The 22,900-nt window shown below is 41.9% G+C and overlaps 2 protein-coding genes across 2 annotated transcripts; both read right to left on the bottom strand.

Annotated features, from left to right (window-relative positions):
- Positions 1–186: 186 nt before the first annotated feature.
- On the bottom strand, positions 187–4,424 carry bdh1 (3-hydroxybutyrate dehydrogenase, type 1). Its single transcript, XM_071527598.1, has 5 exons — positions 4,212–4,424; positions 3,462–3,572; positions 2,963–3,104; positions 2,611–2,763; positions 187–1,780 (listed from the first exon to the last, which is right to left on the bottom strand). The coding sequence occupies exons 1-5, from the start codon at positions 4,422–4,424 to the stop codon at positions 1,314–1,316; spliced, it is 1,086 nt and encodes a 361-aa protein (XP_071383699.1). The 3' UTR covers positions 187–1,313.
- Positions 4,425–11,162: 6,738 nt separating this feature from the next.
- gyg1b (glycogenin 1b) lies at positions 11,163–22,105 on the bottom strand. The gene is made up of 7 exons (XM_071527562.1): positions 22,042–22,105; positions 19,433–19,568; positions 19,131–19,305; positions 18,773–18,935; positions 14,804–14,930; positions 13,330–13,546; positions 11,163–12,231 (listed from the first exon to the last, which is right to left on the bottom strand). The coding sequence occupies exons 1-7, from the start codon at positions 22,046–22,048 to the stop codon at positions 12,082–12,084; spliced, it is 975 nt and encodes a 324-aa protein (XP_071383663.1). The 5' UTR covers positions 22,049–22,105; the 3' UTR covers positions 11,163–12,081.
- Positions 22,106–22,900: the final 795 nt, after the last annotated feature.

Genomic DNA, 22,900 nt, shown 5'->3' with positions numbered 1-22,900 from the left:
ACATTTGTGATGCCAGTACTATTTTATTTGTCTTGAATTCAGTATATTACTGCCATTATAAAATGCATAAATTAGCAAAAAAATATCTTTGATAAAGATTAGGCCTAGATTTTCTATTGTATACCAACATAGTGACATATATACAATCACATAACGATCTTAATTTGTATCTGCAGTTATGCTTTGGTTATGTATTTGTGATTGTGTGCAAGTCCTAAATATCTGAAAATTGGGTGATTTTGTGTAAGTTTAGGCATGCAGGTTTGATTGAACTTGAATGTGATTATAATGCTTAAATTGGGACATTAAGCTTATCTGGTAGACAGCAGAGAATGAATGCTTAGGAACAGAGCAGTGATGGATGTTAACCGGTTTCTTTCAACAGTGTTGTGTGATGCTTGTACACCACCTGGTGGCCGGTTGTATCAGTACATTTAATGGCACCGCCCAAGCTGAGATATCTCAAATGAGGCCTTTAAAACAACAATCACGTCACTTTATTTCAAATCACCCTTTAAAAAGGCCATTGTGATTGTAATATTTTCAAAATATAGCAATGGTCTATTCATTCACATCTTTCCACACACACAAAAGACTTATTTACACCAAAGAGGAGAAAAGAAAAGCATGCCCATGAATCACACCAAACAACCTCACTACAAAAGTAGCACGTAGGATCTCATGGAGCATGTGAGACAAAGCGGGCTTGTGTTTTCATTACATAACCTTGGGGCGAGTCTAGCCAAATCTCACCATGGTCTTACAGTAGCTGACCTTGGCTTGTTCCGGCATAAGCTACAACAGAACAGCAGGAGCCTTCTCTTGAGCTTTACCAGCTTTGGTCCTGGTGCCAGTGGGACCCCCGAGTTTCCCATAAGGCCAACAGTTAAATATCTCTATCAGAGGGGAAAATCTCACCAAGATGCTGAAAGGGGACGAAGATCTTTTTTTCAACATTATACCATTGCAACTATGCATTGTTTGTGGTTACAGGCATATCATAGCCCTGCTGATATCCAACACAAAGTAGTTATACTACTTATCTACTACTTATCATGTGATATTTGTGAATAGATAAAAAGTTTCTCGGTTCTCATCAGACATACAACAAGCAAAGTGCAATAATTTACTTAACAGTTTACAAAAAAACATTAAGTTTTAAGGCTTGATCAGTGAGCGATTTCAAGTGTTGAGGAATATGTAGCAGTCTGTAGATCTGTGTAGTGGAGGATAGTTGGAAAACATGCTGCTAACTGTGGGGAGTGGGGGTCTTTGATTGGAGGGGTGGAGCTAGTACAGGAGCAGGCTCTGTTTCAGAAGTAGAGGCGGTCAGATATGGCGGCGGGCAGGTGGGTCATCAGCTGCACTCTGATCCACCAGTGAGGCTCGGTGGGGTTGTATCGCGTGTAGGGCCGCTTGGACACGATGGCGTCTGTGATGTCATCTAAAACAGGCATCATGTCCCTCTGTCCGCTGTTGCAGTAGGAGCGCATTAGAGCCATGTGCTGCTCAAAGTGGGTTTTCCCGTAGTCCTCCTTCACGGTGGCGGGGGCCTCGTTCCACAGCTTGTTGGCCGTGTTGGCCACGATGTCGCGGGTCAGGATGCCCGTGGCCACGATGAAGTTCCCCGGCTCGACGATGGAGACTTTTACTCCCCAGGCCTTCATCTCATAGCGCAGGCAGTCGGAGAAGGCTTCCACGCCGTATTTGGATACGCAGTAAGGTGAGCGCAAGGCGTTGCCCATCCTCCCGTACATACTGGCCAGGTTCACCACACGGCCTGCAAATAGAGACATGAGGTATCAGAAATGTACTCGGGTTTTATACTCTGGTGCCACAGATAATGCAAGGATCCCCCTCTCTAAAATAGACATGTTGTATGATGTCTATACGATGATTTGCAGTTTAACACAGCATCACCATGCAAAAATAACGTCAAGCCCAAGCAAGGGCTTTTGGTTAAGCCTCTAAATCCAAGCCTGCTAGGCATGCAGGTCCATATGTAGGTCCAAGCAGTCTTTAGAGACATTGTTCACAGAGACATTCCCTGGAGCTTCACTAAGCCAAGTGAATGATTTAACTGCACTGTTGTCGCTTGATAAGTCACTCATTAGAAACTTGCTAAAAGTAGTGCACCCCAAAGAAAGCCAATTTTTTGCACTACATTAAAACATATTCTATCATCATGACCTGAACTCATTTCTAATGCTCTGTATTATGAGCCTTTAGTTAAAGTGACTTTTCAAATTTGACCTAGTTATTTTTCTTCACCAAACGGTTATCACATCACGGATACAAGGCCTTACATTTTTCCTTCAGTTTCCTAGAAATGGCTTGTTTACTTTCCTCACTGAAACCAAGGGACATGACTAATGGGTTAGCTGCACCCCTTGTTTTCAGTAAGGAATGCTAACAAGGCTTATAAGCCGTTTTAGAGAACCTGGGGAACAAATGTGATGCAGGTCTGGTGAAGAAAAATATCCAAGTAAAATCCAAAATGTATCCCTTTAAGCTTCTTGCAATTTGGCACTGCTGTTCTGCTTTAATTTAGTAAATCATGTTTAAATGTCACAGTGATAATGTGCAGTTTGTGATTTTCCAGCTGCTGACCTTTGGCCTTGCGGATTAAGGGCAGGACGGCTTTGGTGACCCTGATGGTGCCCCACAGATTGACCTCTGACACCTGCTTGTAGGTGTCCATGGAAGTGAACTCCACTTCTCCAAACGTCGACACGCCGGCATTGTTCACCACAGCCCAAAGACCTGGGACAACAGTGGGAGAGTGTCACAGCGGATAAAGTGTGTGATTCAAAGCACCACCGGCTGAAAGGAGTTAGAATTCAAAGAACCAAAGACATTTTACAGAAACTCTCACCTTAGACTGAAGTTTTTAAGTTTCCAAAATTTCAAATTTCCCAAAATTTGTTTTTAGCCAAGTTAGTGGAGGTAGGTGCTGATTTACCTCTCTCTGCATCCTCCATGTTGTCTTTGACATATTCCACAGCCTGGTTCACCTGCTCCTCACTGCACACATCCAGCTGGACTACCTTCATGCGATCTGAATGAAATTCCTCCAGCTCCTTTGCACCCTCTCCGCCTTTATCCTGCGAGGATGACACTTCTCATCAGTGATACTCACATTAACTGTCATCACATTAACATGAAATGCCCCAACTTTGCTCAAAAGCAATATGAAAAAAAAAAAAAAAGACTTTCAAAATGCATAGCAAAAATATACATTGCTCAAAGCATCACTATTTAGATGTAGCTTACTGGGAATGTCAAAATCTCGTTATGACTTGATTTGACTGGAGGTGTGTCATTTTGGATTGGTAGTTGCATGTTTTCAAAGTACAGCAGCCTCTCTTTCTAGGAATTTAAGAAACTAGCATATAAGCTTCAACTACCACTAAGCTGCTGATCATGGTTAAGCTAAATGAGCAGACACGTTTCATCTGTACCTTCAGAAGACATCCAGCAAAGACTGTGAAGCCCAGCTTGTGCAGATGTTTGGCAAGTGCATGACCAAATCCACTATCACAACCTGTAATGAATACAGATTTTCCCTTCACCTAGAGAGGGGGAGAGAAGACAGTAGGTATAGCCTATTTTTTCCCAAATATAATTTTGCTAACAGAAATATATTGAGAATACAAGAGGATTATGGAAAAGGTTAACACCAAGCAATGCAGTGTATTATTTAATTTAATACTAGTATTATTTAATACTACATACATTGAAATAATAATTTATTGCCGAATTTTCCCCTAGGGGATCAATAAAGTGCATCTTAAGAAATATTGCACAGGATAAATTACAGAAACCTTAAATAAAGTAGGCTATATCCGTTATTTATATAGAGTATACACATCATGTTTACAGTTGTAGGCTACCTATCTTAATCAATGTAGCCTACTGTAAACACATAGGCTACATTGATTAAGATAGGAATTTGCACAACAGCGCATGCTCACTCCTCTGTACAGACAGCCCAAAGGAAGAGTCACTGTAATATTCCTATATTACTCAATAGTGAGTAGTCGCCTTAGTGGACTTTGTATCTCATAGCATCATTGTAGGATTTTCTCTGCTATAATGTTTCACCCATAGTATCTGTGAAAATGTTGCTGTGTCCTTCTAAAATTTGTAAGAGGATTATAACAGTTTCTTTTCGTAACGCAGATAACAGTTAGTCGATACTGTAACGTTACCTCGACCAGTCCTCTGGGGATCCGAGGCGTCGCAACATACACCACAAAAACTAAATACAGCACAACTATGCACTCGGTTACACTCGTCTCCGGAAACCCACAAAGCCTCGCCACGACGTTTAGTAACGCAGGTAGTCCAAACCCCAACACTACAGTCAGAAATACTGAAAATGACACCAGGAGTGCCACTCGGAACAAGGAGAGCGGGGCCATCTTGACGAAATGGTGTGTTTACTTTCCTGGCGCTGCTCTCTACATCATCGTGGGGTCACGCCCCCTGTATCAATACCAAAGATATGATGCATTCAGGCAACTTGGGAAATTGGTAAATACGAACTTCTATTTGAAAATACCGTTCAAGTCATATAAAAATAACAAATTGGACGCGTTCAAACCATGGAAGTATTATATTAACAAACTCGTTGATAAAAAAAAAAAAGATTTTTTTTAAATTTATTTTCACACTCGTTTGAAACGCCATGATTCGGGTTTTCTGTAGAAAAGTTCAAAATAGAAGAAAGGTCCAAGGCACTCTTCTGGCAAAAAGTTTAAAAGCCTTTATTCAGATGGCTATTTCATGGTGAAATTCTTAAAGACAAAGACAAAGCTTGTGCATGTTAAAACAGAACTGGGTGTAGTTTTCTGTAGAAAACTTTGGCTGCTCATGATAATTTATCAGTCTTCCATGCACTCGATAAGTGATACATCTGAGTTTAATGTTTTACAGCAAAACAAACATTTCCGTGTCAATCACAAACGGAAAATCCAGACAGCAGCATAGCTGTGGTTACATGATGAAAATCATTCATCTTGGTTGTTTTAGTTGAAATGAAGCCATCGTTCCCTACCCATTCATTGAGACACTCACAGACTCAGACTTTTCCAAAGAAGCAGTCTAGTCCTCATCCCACTGACCCACCCCAATGCCAGGATCCCTTTGTGTCAGATACTGTAGCCTATCTGTTTGCAGCTGTCATCCCACACAAAATCCTCCACTAGAGGTCAGACATCCCTTTCTCAGCAGGCGGCTTGGCTTGCCTTTGGGAGTAGGTCCTAATTGTCTGGACCAATTAAGCACTCTGTCCATCCTGACGTCTTCATCTCTCCTAATGTAAAGATAAAGTTAAAAAGCAAGTTAGCAGTCTGCTTTCCCAGTTTCATATAACACTTAAAATGTGAGTGTCATTGAACATACTAGCACACATATGCCGATGTCATGAAAAAATTACCCTATAATGATCCCCTTTTGGCTGTAGGTGACTTGGGTAAAAAGTGGATACAAACCTTTAACTTTTGCCCCTGATGTGCACAAGGAAGACGAGGACTGCTTCCTTGCAGAAGAGGAGTCCAACAGACCGCTTGTTGACAATTTTTTTGCAGATAAGTCAGCAGCTGGGTTGTAATGACCTGCAGCTGGGTAGAGACGTGAAGACAGGGGGAGGGGCGGTCTTGTCTGCAATGTTTCAAGTGTCACTGAGGCAGCCACAAAACTACCCAACTCCATGGAAATAACCCAGAAAAATGACCCAACAGGCTGAAACCAGCGTTTGGGTAGATAAAATAACCCAGCAATAATCTGTTTTTTTTTTAAACTGTGTAGTAGTTCTGGAATCGTCCTAGCCGGCATTGTGCAAGAAGCACTGTGACATCAGAACTCAATGAAATAAAATGACTGCACTTGTTATGTGGGCCTGACGTAGGCGGCGTAGGTGGAGTTAGCCGGTAAAATCAAGTGCAAAACGCACCCGGCGGCGGTGCGTCACGTTCCATTCCACTGGAAGTCGGAGGTTGGTAGTTCTGACTTGGAGGTCGGTAGTTCCAAGTCAGAACTACCAACCTCCGATCTAAATGCGTTCCAGTGCGTCTTCTCGGGAAAACATGGACGCAACAGCCTTTAACCATTAACGTTAAAGGCAGCTATCTGACAGCTCTAGTTATGTTAGCAGGCGAGTTCATACAGCAAAGACTTCTATCTACTAATGAAGCACAAGTCAACTGAATTACGTTACAAATGGAAACTAAAAAGTTGTTACAACAGGTTTTCATAACACAAAAACTACATATGAAGTAAAATCAGACTACAGATTGATGCTGTGACGTCAGCTGTGTCGGACAACTCGGGCGGAAATAATTTTGTCTGTGTTTCCGACTGGGAATTCCGACTTGAACGACCGTTCCTTTGTACTTTTCCTTGTTTGAAGTCGTTTTTCTTCGAGTTCTGAGTACAATGGAATGCAGCATTATTTCAGTAGCTAGCTGCACAGTTGGCATAAGGATAGGAACGCGTTAAAAGCTAAATCACAACTTGCAGGAGAAAACGTGAATCCTCAGTCTGCTTGTGTTTTGTCTGGTTCTCCTTCTAAAGGCTCATTTATGCTCCCTTTACGTATGAAAACAAATACGTCCGTTTTAAACAATGTAACCGTCACTGCCCACATACTTCCATGCGTCCTTTACGTTGGCATGGATGTTAAGCAATACATCCACTAGAGGGCAGTAGAGAGTCAAAAGTTTCTGTCCACCGTCGCCATGTTTGTTGTGAACAACAAACAACATGTCTTCGTCGTGTCTCGCTGGTCTCGCTTGAACTATTGGCTACATCACTGCTCCCACGATTTCCGGTGGTACTGTGGTGGTACTGCTCCGTTTCGTCCGTATCCGTAAGCTTTCAGAAAACGTGCACAAATACAGACGAAATGAACGCAGAGTATGGAAAGAAGGCTCCGTCCGTATCCGTATCCGTATTTAACATTGAGCATAATTGAGCCTTTACTCCGTTCAGTATCTCAGCCAATAGTGCCGACTCCGCCTACCCGGGCCTGTTTCGGCGTATGCCGGGTGGAATTACAAGTGGATCCAATGCTTGCTCCAGCCCACAGAAGCATGTGAGCACTTGGCACCATGGAGGCGACACATACAAGTAGGGCTGCAACTAACGATTATTTTCATTGTCGATTATTTTCTTGAATAATCGATTAGTTGTTTGGTCTATAAAATGTCAGAAAATGGTGAAAAATGGCAATCAGTGTTTCCCAAAGCCCAAGATGACGTTCTCAAATTTTGTCCACAACCCAAAGATATTCAGTTTACTGTCATAGAGGAGCAAAGAAACCAGAAAATATTCACACTTAAGAAGCTGGAATCAGAGAATTTTGACTTATTTTTCTTAAAAAATTACTCAAACTGATTAATTGATTATCAAAATAGTTGGCGATTAATTTAATAGTTGACAACTAATCGATTAATCGATGAATCGTTGCAGCTCTACATACAAGACCAAGAGATGAGTGGAGAGAAGGCAGGGGGGTTAAGGAGAAGATATGGCAATATGATGCCATGGGAAGCTTCGCCCACAGAGGAGTAGGGCATAGAGGCTACCTGGAGAACCTGGGGAAGACTGGGGTCCAGCCCCAGTATCAGGTCCAGACCCAGACCCAGACCCAGATCCAGACCCAGATCCAGACCCAGGATCAGGTCCAGATCCAGACCCAGGATCAGACCCAGATCCAGACCCAGGATCAGACCCAGATCCAGACCCAAGATCAGGTCCAGGCCCAGATCCAGATAGGACAGGATTCTGCAGTTGGAGCTCCAGCTGCAGACGGCCCAAAATGTGGCAGAGCAGGCCTCCAAGTTCAAGGCCTTAGAGATGGAGCAGGAAGCCCTCTGCAAACAGAACCTGGTTGCAGAGAAAACCATTGCTGAGCTCCAGTTGCAGCTGCAGACAGCCAGAACTGATTCAGAGCAGCAGGGCAACAAGATCAAGGCCTTTGAAGTTAAGCAGTCTTCCTCCTGAAATTGAGGAGTTAAATGAAATGCTCCAAAGACAGAAGAGTCTGAACACCCTACCTGCTGACAAAAACGAGGAGAAGATTCTGTACCTTGAACTTCAACTTGAACTTTCTCAGAAAGACTGTGGGAAGCAAAAGGAGCAAAGCGATGAACACAACGGGATCGCAACCGAACGGAAGCGTACTGATCGGCTGGTGGGGAAACTATACAGTGGTTGAAGGAGAAGTTTGATGTAATGATGGCCCAGACTAAGCTCCAGTTTGCCTTGGAAGACAAGCAAAAGAGTGGGCAGAGAGAGAGAGAGCAGCATGCTGAACAGGATAGCTGAACTGGAGGAGAAGGTCAGTGAGAAAAAGAAGCGCAGCTGGCTGAAGAGACTGGCCCGCAAGGGAAAGAAGAAGAAGGAAAAGAAAGAGAAGGAGGAGGAGAAGGAGTCCACTTCCACCAAGGGCTCCAACAAATTCTTCAGGCTCTTCAAACGAGGTGCACGGACACAAACCCAAGACAAAAACAAAACACAAAACCAAGCTGCTTTCAGCCGGCATTATCTAACCCGAATCGCGACATTCCCACCGGGAGAAATGTCGCGATCAACCGCGGCAAGTCTTCTGATGGTGAGTCATATCGTTTATTTATTTTGCCCAGTCTGCCTGCTTCGTGATGCAGAAAGTGCGCTTGACTTCTAGGTGGGAATGGTATATCGATCATGATATTGTGGCGTGTATATAGCCATGACCGCTGGATTAGGCTGCTAAAGTTAGGTTAGCAGTGAGCTAATATGCGTTTACGGTGCGGCAAGTTGACGGAGACAGAGCACAGACTTTGTGTGGAGAGGTGTGTTTTGTGTGGTTTTGTTTCTTGGTATAAGCACCTTCCCGTGGCGGCTGTAGGTACTGTTATAGGCTCACCTGTTGTTTATTGAGCATTCAGTGTCTCAGCCAGCAGTACGTCCCTCAGAGACAATCTCTCTTATGCAGGTGTCTATTTCGTTGTTTCATCTCCACATGGTTCCACACATTTTGGTCAAAAACAATTTACTAATGTAATGCAGCTCTAAAGAAGTCTTAACATATTGTCAAAGTTTGATACAGATGGGTATATTAACTTTGCAATAGGCTACCTACCGCATGTGAGAAAGACTGTCAATTTCTCCACTGACGGTAGCCTCAATGGACCAGAATGCAATGCAGCCACAAGACATGTTGTGCAACTCTCAACCCTTTCTTGACTAGACTAGACAAAACCGGCTCTCTTGCTCTTACTACGCTACCGCTCTCTTCACCCACATAATGCACAGAGAACCCCCTTCTCTGGCAGATATGTATATAGAACATGATAAAAAAATATAATAAAAAAATAATTAAATTAATATATAATAAGGCCAGCTTTCTACTCCCTGATTTTGAGGAATATGTTAATGGAGTTAATGGAAGACAATGTTTTTTGATGCTGATAAATCTGTAATAGGAGGACAGGAGAATGGAATATTCTGTTATTCTCTTTGTTTTTTCATTTTATTTTTTGAAGTGGTAGTTTGCCCTCTCCCTGCCTTCAATGTAAACCCATAGGACCGTTTCAACGGTTTAAACCACCAGTGTCAAGCACTCTAGAATTAGTTTTATTGGCTTCCGGTCACAACTTCAAAATAAAACCTTTTTTTTTTTTTTTTTTTTTTTTTTTTAATAATTGAACGTGTTTCATCATTGTTTTGAACATACAGAAGCGAAAATAAAGAATGCATTTAAGAAGGAATCTTTCATAAATTAAAATAAAAATGCTGTTGTTGGCAATTGCCCTTTTCATAGAATACCTATCACAAATCTAAAAAGCAATTGTCAAACTCTAACCAGATAACTAGACTGCAGACAGTACACACCCTTCCAAGTAGGGTTTTCGAGAATTTCTATATTTTTATCAGCCTTGGGTATCTAGCATCTTGCATGGCTATATGGCTATTACTGTATGCAGTATGCGCTTAAAAGGATTTTGCAAAAAACATGTAATGGCTAGAGTTTCATGTTTCTACTGAATATTTTGCAGGGTTCCCACCGTGATGCTATGGAAGCCCATTTCCGCCACCTGTTCATCAAGTGAGAATTGTTTCTCAATAGTATGACTTACTATCTCATAATTATGAGATGCTAAGTCATAATTATGAGATGCTAAGTCATATTTTTGAGATACTATTTCATAATTATGAGATGCTAAGTCATAATTATGGGATAGTGTCTCATAAATATGTAACAAAGTTTACACTTTCTGAAGGCAAAATCGATTTACTTCCTGTCCTGCTGTAGCTAACCCTAGCAAACTTGATGCAGCTGTGTAAGCAAGCGCACAGGGAGTGGGGGTTAATATAAAGCCTCATTGTGTGACACCTCCTGCTTCGCCTGTACACTTTCTGTATGCACTGTATTTTGGGGATCATCTGGGTTACTTTCGGCATGTCGGCTTGAAGCTGATTAACTTCATCTTTAAACATGAATACCTTATTTTGCGAGGAAGACAGGTAAGGTAAATAAACAGTGTCTTATAGTACAGCAATACACAATAATTCTACTGCAATGGCCCGAGTGCGAAGAGGAAAACAGCGTGGTACGTCGTTTGGAGTCGTTTATTTAGGGTGCAGTTACAACCAGTAACAATGATTCAGCTCCACAGGCTGTGACCACAGGATGGCAGTGGCACACCACTTCCACAGCTTTCCCAAGAAAATACTGCTCTAGAAATTCCTACTGGGTTGAATGCATTATGATGAGGGAAAACTAATATAAAGCAATACTGCATGCAACAGCATCATGCAAGTCTGTATTAGGTTACGGATAACCCCCACTGGGTGTTTGGACACATTATTTTGTCAAGATATAAGAGAGCAGATCTATCTCCTCCAATGACAGCATCTGTTGCCAACCATCTTAGCAAAGAATTACAAACTGTTGTGAAATTAATTCCTGGCTATGCTGAGATAGGCCTGTGCCAAATGTATCAATGCACTTCATAATGCCTCTAGTCAAGCAGCCTAGATGATTTATGCTGTTACAAGCAAATTTACACCCTAAAGTCATTACACCCCAATCTTACACACAAACAACAAATGGAGATATAGCTTACTCCAGTATTATCAGCACTACTAAGGACTTGTAAATGTTCAAGAAAAACACATCAGTCAATCCAATAATTTTAATGTTTTATTTTTTCCAGGTGAAAGGTTCTGTGGTACAGGCAACATCTGGGTCAAGTACAACAGCGGTGAGCTAAACAGCTAATCACCTTATTGCAAGGACAGTAGAAAGAAGTGCTAGTCAAGAATAGATAGGACAGGATGACAGAGAGCAGGAGACTTTAAAGAGTCTAACAGGCACTGAGGTGGCTAGTGTATAAGGCCGACTGAAGACCCATCCTGGTTAAAAGAAACAGGAACCATATTAAGTGGCCTTCAATCTAAACAAAGGTGTTGTAAACAGAGGCTTTTAGTTTCATTTCAAAAGAAAAAGAAATCAAGTTCTGAGAACTGAATGAAAATGTTTAAATTCAAAATATTGTTAAAATGCTACTTTATTCTCTACTGACTGAAAAGTAAAAAAAAGGAAAAAGACAATACACATGTAAGTGCTATGCAACACTCACTCAGACGTAGGAGGCCCGGTTCAAAGAACTCTTGGATATGTTTCCATTCCATTTACAAAAAGGGCATTGACGTGCAAAAAATAAATGAATTTGGCACAGTGTTTAATGAGAGTACAAAAATAATATTATTTTCATGTTATAATCATGTTTGGCCTGGCCTTCTTCACTGTAGCACAACAGGTGCTAGTGACAGGCTTAACTGGATGGTGACAGACTTGCATAGATGATTGAAGCTGTTTACAGTATTGTGGCTACATTTCCCATTTAAACAGCCTTGTCTTTGGAGTTAGGAGTGGGTAGTGGTGGTGAAGGGAGAGGCTCAACCAGTTTGTAGTTGAGAAATAGGTGGGAAGGAAAGACTAAACTTGTATTACAGTATGTTTTTGAAAGACCTGTGCAGCTAGTTTGTTAAACTGCAATTGGTCTTTTGATGTTCCGCTTCATTCCATATTTATTTGAGAAAAGAATCAAGCTTTCTCTGGATATTTTCAAATGAGTCCATTCCCATGTAGTCTGCCTGTCCTTGCTCCCATTTCTGCTTCCGTTCTTCTGAAGACAAGTGGGGCATGGCCGCTTGTGCATGTGAAGAGTAGATTCCCTCCTGAACAGAAAAGAAAAAAGATGCACAATAGTAAAACAAAGAGCAGGAAAAAAAGCCAATGAAGGAAATGTGACAGGAGACATGGACTGTTTAGAAAACGATCATTGCCATTTGAAGCAATGATCCTAAGGCAGCATTAACACACTGATGCTACTCCAAACTATTTACCACCAGCCAACACAGAGCCATGGCAAAAAGCTCTGATGGAATTCAACTAAGAGCAGCAACAGTGGTAAACAAGGCGCTGACAAACTGTTATTAAGCCTATTACAACGAAATCCTCTAATCCATACCTGTCCAGTCTCAAAAAAGACCATGTCACTGAACTGGAACATTATAAGACGAATAGGAAGACAATTAGACAAGGTACATCATCAAGACTCAAAACACAAAAAACACTTAAGTGACAAGAGAGTAGATGTGCCTACAAGGAAACAGCACAATTCCTCGCATCTTACCCACGTTCACACTGCGAGCAACACGATCAACAAGTCACAGAAATTCATTTCCTATGGAGCTGAGGCACCAGAGAAACTCTGTGGACTGTCAACAAGCTTGTTGACAGCATCGACTGTCAACACCCAATCAGATTTCTGCGTTTCCTTGTTTCCCTACCAGTGAGATTTAGTTTCATATGATTTCAACAATAGTTAGCTTTCAGGGGCGTCCTGGTGGCTCAGTGGCCTAAGGCACGTACCATGTAAACGAGACGTCCTGGGTTAAAGGGTTAGCTACTAGTTCAATGTTTTATGTTGAATGGAACTTCTTTCAAAATGACAAAGTTTAGGCCTACTGCCTGATATTAGCGTTGTGATGCAACTTTTCAAAATGCGATTGCTGGCTTCTCATTCACTGTGATGGATTAGCTTTACCGACTGAATACGTCTCCACAGTTCTATGCCATTTGGAATTAAATGGGAGCAAAAAATACACAATTTGACTGTTCAAAATTTTGTAGCTGCACCAGACTACATGGATGCAATAGGAGCCTCTCGCACTGCCCACAATCCGTCAGAATAGGGCGACCAATCAATAAGGTTGCTCGCACAGTGAACGCAGGGTTACAGGTCCGAGAAAACAAATGTGTTGTTTATTCACCTCCACACATCCAGAGTGGAAAGGCTGGTCTCCGTAGTGCTCCTGCAGCATGGGCACCACAGTGCTGGAGTACAGGGTCCACCAGTCCAGGAGGAAGGTGGGATGTGTGGCTGCCTCCTGCACATCTCCTCTGATCTGTTTGGCTTTGGGGTCAAATGTGTAGCTCCATGGCTTGGTCTTCCCCAGGAAATGGACCACCTTGGCATTGCTACCATATCTGAAAAGAGTAACAAAGTGAATGCAGGTTAGAATTTAAACAAGTAAACTGGTTTTGGATGCTTTATCAGGATCACTTTTTGAATTGATATTAGTCTCCTATTTGGTATGTACTGCTCCAACAAATTCTATATTGTTATTCATGTGATTTATTGGAGGCAACACGTACTGAGCCTAGTGCTAGACTGATATATCAGGGTAATAGGTAAGGTGGGTCATCCTGCTTCAGTGTCAGGGGCGTTTCCACCCTGACAACTATCAAATTATGTGGGAAACAGAAATAAGAATGGTCAAATTTAAAGAAACTGAATATTGGCACACAATATTGGTAATCAGCCTTCAAAAAAACATAACTGAGAACCAAATCTGAGACTAAATCTGTATAGGAAGAAGTGTGAATAGGCCCTCTGCTCAAGATGGCTTTCATTCTACAATGGGCTAATGACATCAAAACAGCTTTGAATACAATTAAGGATTTACATTGTCATCAGGCCATCGCCAATTACACTGCCATCATGCTGAGAATTAGCCAGCCAAGCCCTACAGATATGCATTTCTTAGTATGGGCATTTTGCATGTGTACACAAATCAACCAAATGTCTGTGTCTAGCACTCTGGGGTGTGTTGTGTATTCCAGAACTGTGAGCTGGCAAATAGAAACAAGTAAATACATGCATGTCATCTCTGGTATGTAGTTTGATATGGTGACAAGGAAATGCCATTAATCGATTTTAACCCTCAAACACAAGAGCTTATGATAGGTCTGTAAAGGGTGGGGTGTGGAGGTAGAGAGAGAGAAGGGGAGAGAGAAGGGGAGGGGGGGGGCTAAGGCTGAGTGCACAATAACCAGTCCCGGTGGCCCTGGTGGAAAGCATAAAGGTCTTTAAATAAACTGTTCTATTTTGGGGTTTGGTATCAGCTGTTGGGAGCCCAGGGTGGATATCCAACCCAAAGCTGAGGCCTGGTGGGGGACGCTCCAGCAGAGCACCGCTCCAGCTACTGGGATCTCGCTGCTCACCTCACCGGTAACCTGATGTCATGTCACGGCATGACTAGACTTTCATGTGACCGCGGATCCGCTTACACCTTGGCTTTGCATCCCATACCTAAGATTTCAGCTATACTGACAGAATCACAAGTGCTATAGTAAAAAGTCTCTTTGAGGTGTACAATAAAGCATAATAGATAGTGAAAAACAGACCAAATTAAATGGCGTTGAGAGAAGCTTCTTTTATGCATATTTTATAGATGTACTTACTGCTTGAATGCTGGAAGGTAAGTATAGATGGCTATGCTGCTGAGGTTGTAGATGAAGGGGAGGTGTTTCGATATGTCAGCTGTTGCCCAGTTACTGAAGAAGCCATTCAAAACCCCTTGGTCTCCCCCTGCAAAAGAAAAGAAAAGAAAAAAAAAAAAATCAGTATGCATTACTAAGTTAGTTCAAAACTTCAAAAGTCAGATTTTATGTGGTAAATGTACGCCACTGTACAAAATGTACAGTGGCATAACCATCTTCCTGTAGTCTGATCCCCCCCCCCCCAAACCACAATCAGCGTTTATGCAGGAAGATCTACAATCATGATCCACATAAGAGATAGCACACCTGACTTAATGTGTTCAAAGTCTAGATCAGTTAAATCAGACATATGGGCTGAAATGAAGCTTGTAGTTTTATGAGATCACATCTAGCAGTAGTGAGAAACCAGATGTATGCATGAAAACACACTAAACTCACAAAATGTTTTGACAGGTTTAGTTTCTGGGTGGATAGCTTTACTGAAAGAGGAAAAGCTGAGTGAGAGTGGCAGTCAACTGATCTCTACACCTGTGACTGCCAGATTAATTAGTCTTTCCGCTGACACTGGTCTACATTAGTCAGCAATCTGATGAGATCAGCCCAGACAAGCCATTACAACAATGTTCTCACACATTCTGAACAGAGAACCGGATCTGCTTACTTTACAAAAGGCTATGCTCATTTGAAATGCAAGTATCTCACTACAAGTCACTGGCTGCTCTAAACAGCAAGTTCCCCTCTCTGCAAAGTGCACACGGTAGGCAAGGGATCACCGGAGACATTTGTAGCAGGAGACACGATGTACAGAACACATCTAGCCTGTTTGCATTTGTGCGGAGACCCTTGCGTTCCACTGGTGGCACGTCAAAGATCGTGTGTGTTGTAGCGAGCCCCAGGAGTATAAATAGCAAGTCTGGGCTATCGTGGCTAATCCGCCACAGCGGTGAGGATTCACTCAGATGATATTTGACAAAGACTGATTGCCTGCCGTTTGCACACTGGACTCTAACATGCACAGCCCAAATCCAAAATCTGCTCAGCAACACTATGAACTTTTTAGGAGGATGCAGTATCATAGCCTGTTAGTAAATGACAATGTACATTTGATTCCTCTATTGTGTAGCCTACTCTCATCTTCCACACTTTGGTCTCACCCCATCAGTCAATAGAGCTACATTGCAATTCCTCACTTGCACATGGTCTGGGTGTGGCAGGTTGATAGTTACACATCAAAAGCAAGACTTTGACTTTGATCTTATCTGTCAGTACTTCACAACAAATATAATAATGAACCATCTAAGAACTAACTGCTGCCTCCTTCAGGTCACTCTCATACAAAACACACACACACACGCACACTTAATTACTCAGTTAATCAGATCTGAATCTAGCCTTGTCAAAAATGAATGTCTTCTTTCAGTGGACATCTTCATTGTAACTTCTTGTAAATCAGGAATTAATCAACTTAATCCAATCCGTTTTAAACCAGAACACAGATTTTTGAAGACAGGCAAAACATGACAAGTTAATTTACTGACCATGCTGAATTACTTCATCTAGTAGCCATATGGAAAGTCATATGACACTGGCACAATAGATGATTAGATCTTGGCCTTTAACTTTCACATGTACTTCTTACAAAGCACAGGACTGTACAGTCTGTGAATCCACAGCCTGCTGCAGTTTAAAATAACGCCCATAACTGCTGTTTGTCTGAACCCAGAAACTCCCCTGAGGCTTTCAAACTTAATATGGGACCGAGCATCTTCATTTTGAGGGGATGAGCATAGCTCAGCAAGAATGTGCATCTAACCGTGCCAGTTTGTTTTGGCAGCAGACAACACTGGAGCCTCAGAACCGGAGATACAGCCTCTGGGTCCACACACACAAATAATTCTCTTTCTTTCAACAATTTTATTGATATTGTCCGTGGTCTGCAGAGAGAAAGCTAGGTGTACATTAGTTAGCACGCGTACATCATGTATTCCTCATGGTAGAGCAGAACAGAACTGCTAAAAGGTCAAAGGGACTTCAACTCATACCCTAGTGCACATGAAAAGACCATCCATGGCTATAAATAAGACGGCTTTACCCATTAGCATACCACCAGGCAATCAATGTGTCATTCAAACATACAGTAATTCTGGGGGGATACAGAAGCTGGCATCACATTAAAATACTGGATGTAAAAATATATCTCAAAATCACTAATTAGATGCATTTTCATTGACAAAGAGTATTCTTTACTGAAAAAACGAAAAGACAGTACTGTCTTTTGTCTGTGCTCCAGCTATTGTGATGGCAGACACACCAAATTGTTGCCAACAGGCACTTGTGGCAGCCAGAATGAGTCTGCACTTCAAAGCATGAGCCACTATTAAGCGGACTAATTGGTTTTTCCACTGAACTTTCCATGGTGGAATCTCTTTTACCATATCAGAAAGGAGGACAGCTCTATTGTAATTTCCTGTTAAAGGGTTCACTGCCACTAACAAGGAGAAGCCCCAGCTTTTGGGGGCCCTAAGTAAGATTTTTTTTTAACCCAACAGTTGTTTTCTTTGTTTACTGCAACATTGCTTGAGGTTGCAGCACCCTGACAAAGACTATGATTTAGAAGTAGAGGTGAAAATAGTTGAGGGGATACAAGAAGGCAATTGTTAGGAGCTTCAGTGCAGCTTAAAATGAAATGGGAAGTTTACAGAGATCGGATATAAAGAATCACAAATTTTACATGAACTGGTTTTCTCCAGCACCTCAATCTGGAGCCCACTATTGGTTACATATGCCACTTACTCTCTTTCAGAGAGTGGCCCTGCTGTTAATGTACAGTTTGGAGTAAGCAGGACAATGACAGACAGATAATAGAGATAAGACTGTGAATCCTATCAATAAATGTAACGTAGAATGTACTGTCAAAATACATGCCAATCATTCACAAGAGAGCAAATCTCAATTTCAAATTCTGGCTTGTTTTACCTTTGCTATTAGCTGAAAGCTGCTAGCTGAATGCTAGTCAAATGTAACATTGTACAACAGTGTACATAGTTATTCCAAAAGTTATGTGAAGCTCAACTCGAGTGATGTAACTGTATACTTTAGGGTGTCCAAGTGTTTAAAAGGATATGGAGAAAGCTTTCCATGAATGAGCTTTTTGTCATGGTAAAATGTTTACCAGACACCTTAGGAACATTTGAAAAAAATGGTAGTGGTTGATTGGAGTGTTAGGATTCCAGCTGTTTTACGCAATGCTAAAAAAAAACAAAAACAAAGCAGCTGTCAGGTGGAGCACGTACATTCAAAACCACAGCACCCCACCCAAGTACACACTACCGATTCTCCCAGCAGCCACTTTGAGTAGAGTTGTTCTGTACAAGGAGCCAAAATGAAGACCACAATTCACTTGTGTCTCAGGGGGAAGAGTTGTTGAATGTCAACCAGTAGCCTGTGCAAAACGAGGCCTCTCAAATTTAACCTCCACCCCACCCCATCCAGCCCCTGAGAATAACTCAGTAGGGCTGGATGGTCTGACAGGAGAGCCTTGTGTCCGGGCACTGAGGTCGATAAAGGCCTTACTTAGGAGGGAGGATAAACAAGCATGGTTTTAAATCATTTTACCAAGAACTCAAAGGTCATGGTCAAACTCTACATGTTTGAATATGACTGAAAAGGACTGCTAGCATCCAAACTCAACCAAATGGTAAACACCACAAGTATTTGCAAAGCTAGACATATTAAATCCTCATTCTTGTAGCAGTGAGCTGTGAAAATTGTATTTTGATACAACCTAAACTTGCAGTTGACATAGGATTTTCATACGATAGCAATGGTAAGGTACAGTTTGTAATGGGTACATAGAGTTGAGTGAAGCATCAATAACAGGCACTGACAGAATATGAGAAAAATCTGTGAAATATATCTCTCTTGGCTTACCATCAAAGCTGCCGTGTTCTGTGCAAAACTGAAGAAGTTTGCCATAAGTCTCCAAAGAAGGACGAAATACAAACACACCGGAGTTGAAGCAGTCAGGCCAGCCAGGGTCCGGAGCAGCTGACAATTCTTCTCTGTCAAACAGCTCATCTATATTTGAAACCACCTAGGATGCAGACACCAACAAATACAAAACAGACAAACACACAGACACACACACACACACACCCACGGTGATCAATATGCATTATGTAACTGGTGAAGGCACAGTGCAACAAAAGGTACAGCCTCTTGAGTATTTTCTGGTAGCATGCTCAGTCAAATGAAGAGAAATAACTGTAAAACCATCCCATCTTCTCACCAGTGTGTCTGCATCCATGAAGACACATTTGGAGTAATGTGTGAGGGTCCAGCAGTGGAGTTTGGTGAAGGTGACGCCCAAGTCAGGCCTCTTCATCATAGCCAGGTGAGCCGTGTCACCGCTGTCCAGCACATCCACCACCCTCACCTCGTCATAGATCCTCTTCAGCACAGACCTGATGGTTCACAACACTCAGGCATGAATAGCCATGAATAGTCTTATTTGGAAACAAGGCAAGACAGGAATGCCATTGGGTGTGATTCAGAAGTGTTGTGCTGCTGTTGGGAGGTAAGGTTTCTTACTGGCAGGGATCGGACACATGGGGACCAATGAGTGCCACCAGCTTCCTGGATGTATTGTGGTTGCGCAGGGACTTGCCCAAAACCATGGCTCCCCTAGCATAGTTGTCGTTGGTAGCCAATGTCACAAAAGCCTGGTCTGTGGAGGAAAGAAACACATTGATGATTTAGTTTAGAAACATATTACACCCTTGGATACTCTTTCACTGTTATATAGCTCATCAATTTGCGATGATTCAGTGCGTTCCATAATTATTTTGTGATAAAGTGTTGCAATTTACTTTTTGGTGTACAAATCTCCCTCAACCTGCCTCGCCTACTTCCACTTTATTTCATGATTTCAGGCATTTCACAAAAAGCCTTTCAACAATTCCCATAGAACGTGCCTCAACTTGTTGCATTAAGTATGTGTAGATGGAGAGAACAATAGCAATACTTAGTATAGTTAGTATAGTTTTTATATAGTTGAATAATTTTCTGCTATTAAACTCCATTGTAGCTGCTGGAAATATCTTGAGTCTACATTTGGCCAGTTATCTGCAGGAATAATAAAAGTACAAAAAGTACCAAAAAACAACACCAATAGCAGTTTTTTATTATTTTTTTTTAAACAGTGTTTATGTGTTTAGGGTGAGTCTTTCCTTTAATAAGCTGTCAGAAACAAGTGAAAACATCTGACAATGGGGTGAGAATTTTTCCATAAGTGGCAACATCTCAAGGCAGATCACACCAAGATATTGTCATTTCAAATTTTTTTAAGAAGACACATTTCTTCAGTGATATAATCCGACCCGACTGGAAGACTTTTCACTTGTTTTAAGAGTCTTCTAGTACCCAGTAAAAGTCTGAAATGTCTTGTTGAGATGTTTTTTTTTTTATTTGCAGTGTGGTGCCTACTCTGTACCACCACCTCTCATGCCAGAGAGGAAAATCTGTCAGGTACCTGCCAAGTCTTGTCTCAGAACAATGACTTGCTTGTGAGAAGACATATAAATCGAGATGATGAAGTCAGCATGGCAGCTGGGGAGGTTGTGTGACCACAGCCTATGGGCCAATATTAATCCCATTTGGGTTGTATAATACTCCCCTTAGTACTGTACTATCAATATCAGCAGTACACAGCACATTTCCAAGCAGCTAGATAATTATCCCTACAAACCAAACCATTAGTAAGTAAGCAAGGACTGAAGCTTTACAGGGTGATAATATACTTGACAGTTTCTTGGTGCAGTGTAAATAGGCAATGCTCCCAGCTACTGCAAAGAAAGCAAGACACTGGGTGAAATTTCTATTAAAATGTTTACGGGCATCAAGTTCCTACGTGTTTCGAGCAATAATGCTGGGTCAACTCCGAGGGCACTGTTGCTGCCAGGAAAAGTTGTCCTGTGTCTCTCCGTCTTTACACTCTCCAACTGTACACACAACACCCCACCCTCTTTTCGCTCTCACGCCCCCATTTCAATTGGCTGCTAGAAACAACGCTGTAATATTCGTGCATCAGATGCATGGTAAATAAAGTTGGAAACAGAGGGTTATTATTTCAGCCACAGCCCAGGCTCAGTGAATTCACAGTTCGCTCTAATTGCATAACCAGGCTGTACACGCCCCCTTCCACCTCAGCTATGAGGATTTCTCACTGGTCCCAACAACTTACACCACAAGTAAAAGTGGAAATGAAGTAGTGGGGAATCATGACATAGACCAGCTCACAGGAACAGGGTCCAGGAACCCCAGGGGTTTCAAAGGGTCCCCAACAAAATGAGGGATAGTGTTATTTCATTCATTATAGGTTAACACCAGGAGAGAATGTAAGACTGACTTCTGATCTGCCCAGCTACAGCATAGACCAACCAAAATCTTCTTAGATGGGGGTTCATAGGACAATATCATATCACCTGGGGGGTCTTTGGACTAATACTTATCCATTTGCTTTTCCTTAATATGAAAAAGATTGGAAACTCGGCAGTCAAATGACAAGCAAGTTACACAATCTCTCATCTCTCTTGTCTGGCTGTCAGATATAGTGATCATGTTGCTGACATGGCTGGCTACTCCATGTTGTCGCCATTAGCCTCAGCACTTGCAACGGTGTAAACTTGTGGACTGTTTGCTTCGTGTACAAAAAGGCATTAGGGGAAGTGTCAAAGACAGCTAAACACAAGACAGAGGAATGGTTACAGATTACTGCCAGTCCTGTCCAGAAACCCCTGCTTTCTCAGTCAAGGAGGCTGCTGCAGTACCGATATTACTAAACCCAGAAACTGACAGAGATTCAGAACAGGACACCGACTCACAGATATGCACTGCAGGTTGTATCATTCCATAATACAGCTGGCTACCGATAAATAAATAATGACACATTGTTATTTTTTCATTCTTACGTCCTGCTCTTTAAAACAGCCGTAGGCTTAATGTTTGTAACGTTATATTTGAACTCGCTTACTCAGACTTCTGCTACAGTCACTTGGAAACTATCAAAGCTGATGCTTGCATAGTACACAGAATGAATCAACAGTTTTGCGCATGCAGATAACTACACTGAATATCTGACCGCTACTCTCTCGTCAAAACGTCTACAAAGTATCGAAGCATAACATCGTAATTTTACATACCAGCCATGACTGAAGAGTAAGTCGAAGCTACTTTGTAGCCTGGACTTAAAGACACAGCAGCTTTGCGTGGAGAAAGGACTGACGAAATATATGGAGGTTGATTTATACCAGCATGACAGTAGCTAGACCCAGCGTCATGTGACGCTGTCTACACACCCACCTAGGCTACTACTAACATGGGACACCGCCCCCCTGCAGTTCAGGGGGTTCAACTCACAGTTATACAAGGAATTTGTATACAATATAAATGTACAGAGGCGAGGTATCTATTTGTCATCTATTTGTTATTTGTGAAAAAACAGACGCCGTATCTGTTTTGCTTGTTCTCGTTTTGTGAAGCTCCCTGCCACTCTGCAAGGTTACTGAGTCACAACAAGGAAATATTGTTTGATGCCATTGTAATACACACACATCTTGAGTCAGACATTATTTTACATGTCCAAGACCTCATTCTGCAGTCTTGACCTTTCAAACAACTGTCGTGCAGCTCCCCTGGCTGGTGTCAGCTTTGCTCAATACAAGGTGGAGAGATGATGCTGTAATGAGGTGCTGAGACCAAGAACATGATGTTCCTTGTTGAACATTTGCTGTTTTGTCGCCATCTAGTGGAAGAGAGACCGTACAACAAGACAGTTACAGGGCTGACAAGTCAGCAGTGGAGGTCACTGGTCCTCAGATTACACATTAGTGGTCTCAGGAGTCTCCATCAATTATATCTCAGCATAAGTGGTGATGTGGTACTTCAGGAGATGAGTAGCCTATAGCCTACTACACTGTACCCTATGTATATTTAAATGGCATTAAGGGTAATAGGTGAGTGTACTTTAAATGCACGGAAAAAGAAGTGGGTATATTGCAT

The sequence above is a fragment of the Centroberyx affinis genome, unplaced genomic scaffold (assembly GCF_046629955.1).
Source record: "Centroberyx affinis isolate AG114_WGS23_722 - 3 ecotype Tasmania unplaced genomic scaffold, CSIRO-AGI_Caff_v1 ptg001546l_1, whole genome shotgun sequence".
Classification (NCBI taxonomy): domain Eukaryota; kingdom Metazoa; phylum Chordata; class Actinopteri; order Beryciformes; family Berycidae; genus Centroberyx; species Centroberyx affinis.
The sequence above is the reverse complement of the archived record's forward strand: the minus strand, read 5'-3'. Positions and strand labels throughout refer to the sequence as shown.